The 1,784-nt window shown below is 43.5% G+C and overlaps 1 protein-coding gene across 1 annotated transcript; it reads right to left on the reverse strand.

Annotated features, from left to right (window-relative positions):
* Positions 1 to 677: 677 nt before the first annotated feature.
* LOC148139386 (putative G protein-coupled receptor 139) lies at positions 678 to 1,394 on the reverse strand. The gene has a single exon (XM_087980913.1). The coding sequence runs from the start codon at positions 1,392 to 1,394 to the stop codon at positions 678 to 680; it is 717 nt and encodes a 238-aa protein (XP_087837039.1).
* Positions 1,395 to 1,784: the final 390 nt, after the last annotated feature.

Genomic DNA, 1,784 nt, shown 5'->3' on the forward strand with positions numbered 1-1,784 from the left:
GTGACATGAACCCAAGATCAGAGTTGAGGTTGGTTGCATGGTTACAGGACTTAGCTATCAGTTTCTGCTTGGCAATTCTGTGTTGTTGTTTATCTCGAAGGCTGCGGTGGAGAACACATACCTGAAGATCAGAGGCTGAAGTAAAAAGAGAGATGTGGACAAATTATGAATGTTTGAGGGGAGAAATAGCTTCCATGAATTGTCTCATGTTGAACGTATCATATTAAGCATTAAATGATTTGTTTCCTGGTGAATATTGTGAGTGTGCTTGATTGTAATTCATCTGACATTTGTAAAGGGAATCAAGGAAGATCAAGACACAACATTCATAACATGCATTTTTCTTCAGGTTGTGTCTACACGAAATAGGATGGCAAATTTGTGAAAGTATAGAAGTCAAACAAAGACACAATGCCCACAAGATGTATTTTTCTTCACTTTTATTTCTTTCCCCTGAGTACTCTCTCAGACATGGACAGAAGCATCACCAATGTTTTGTGAAGGAGAGAAAAGGAGGTGAGGGAAGTTTTCCACGTCCCATGGCTCAAGTAGACAATTTCGCCTCTTCATCTCTTTACGTGGAGAAAAACAGGGGAATTCAGGTGAGAGGTGAAGATTGGAGAGAACTCAGAGATGGGCACAAACTGTGTGGGGTGCTTCAGTCTCAGTCACTTTCCTTACTTTGATGTAGGGATACATTCACGGATGAGAGTGAAGGGATATTTCAGAGCCCTCTTCAGCTCCTCTCTGAATTTACTCTGGGTCAGGGCATAAAGGGCAGTGTTTGTACAGGAGCTCAGGTAGAAGAGCACAGTCCCAGATATGTCAGCGATCATAACAGGATGGTCATAACTCGGGTAAAAATGGTTGTTGGTAATCTTCATCAGTAAGAAAACACTGACCTTGGGCATCCACAACAATATAAAACTGCCCGAGACAACAAACAGCAGGATGATGGATTTCCGCCTGTTGACCATCTCTGCATCTCCTCTCTGGTCCCTGTTACTGGGAGCTCGAAGACCCCTGCGTGCCCGGTTTGCCAAGATGATGTGCCTGACGGTCAGAGCATTGAACAGCAGGATCAGGAGGTAGGGGATCAATGGGTTCAGCAACTGGTGGAACCAGAAAAATGCCACCCATCCTGGCAAGGTATAGAACTCTGGTCTGATGCCACAGCCCCAGGGTACACCACCCCATGTGCCCAAAGATTTGTATTTGTAGTAAAATGGAATGTTCCTCAAAATGCTCACTGACCAGACAATGTTCACCACCAAGGCTGCTGTTCTGGCAGAGCAATATCTGGCTTTCAGATTGTGGCAACAAATGGCCACAAAGCGGTCAATAGTGAAAGCGATGGTCAACCAGACGGAGCAGTCAATAGCAGCATAGCCCATGATGACGTTAAACTTGCACATTCCTGTTTAAAACAGGAAGGAAACTGGGAAATATTTGAAACCAAGAGTTTTGAGTATTACATTGAATACAATGACCAGGAGATCCGCTTTTGCCATGGAAATCAGGTAGATAGATATACCTTTGGTGATGCCACAGTTTCCACGAGAGAGGATCACAATTGTCAATAAATTTGCTGGAAGACAGATTGAAACATTATTCCAGGTGTGTGATTGTCAACATTCCCCTTGTTTTGGACCAGGCCAGACCCACTGAAAACATTTAGACAAGGTAGCCTATACCCTATCTTTTTCTCATTTTAAATGGAGATGTGAAGTGAATATTCCAGGTGTGATGCAGCTGGTCAAACCACTCGGCTTAAAATAAAACAG

This window comes from Chiloscyllium plagiosum, unplaced genomic scaffold (genome assembly GCF_037043375.1).
Source record: "Chiloscyllium plagiosum isolate Xiang-an unplaced genomic scaffold, Cpla_swu_hap1 HiC_scaffold_38, whole genome shotgun sequence".
NCBI lineage: Eukaryota > Metazoa > Chordata > Chondrichthyes > Orectolobiformes > Hemiscylliidae > Chiloscyllium > Chiloscyllium plagiosum.

Coding starts and splice junctions, on each gene's coding strand:
- LOC148139386 (XM_087980913.1), bottom strand. CDS start 1,394: ATGGGCTATGCTGCTATTGACTGCTCCGTCTGGTTGACCATCGCTTTC.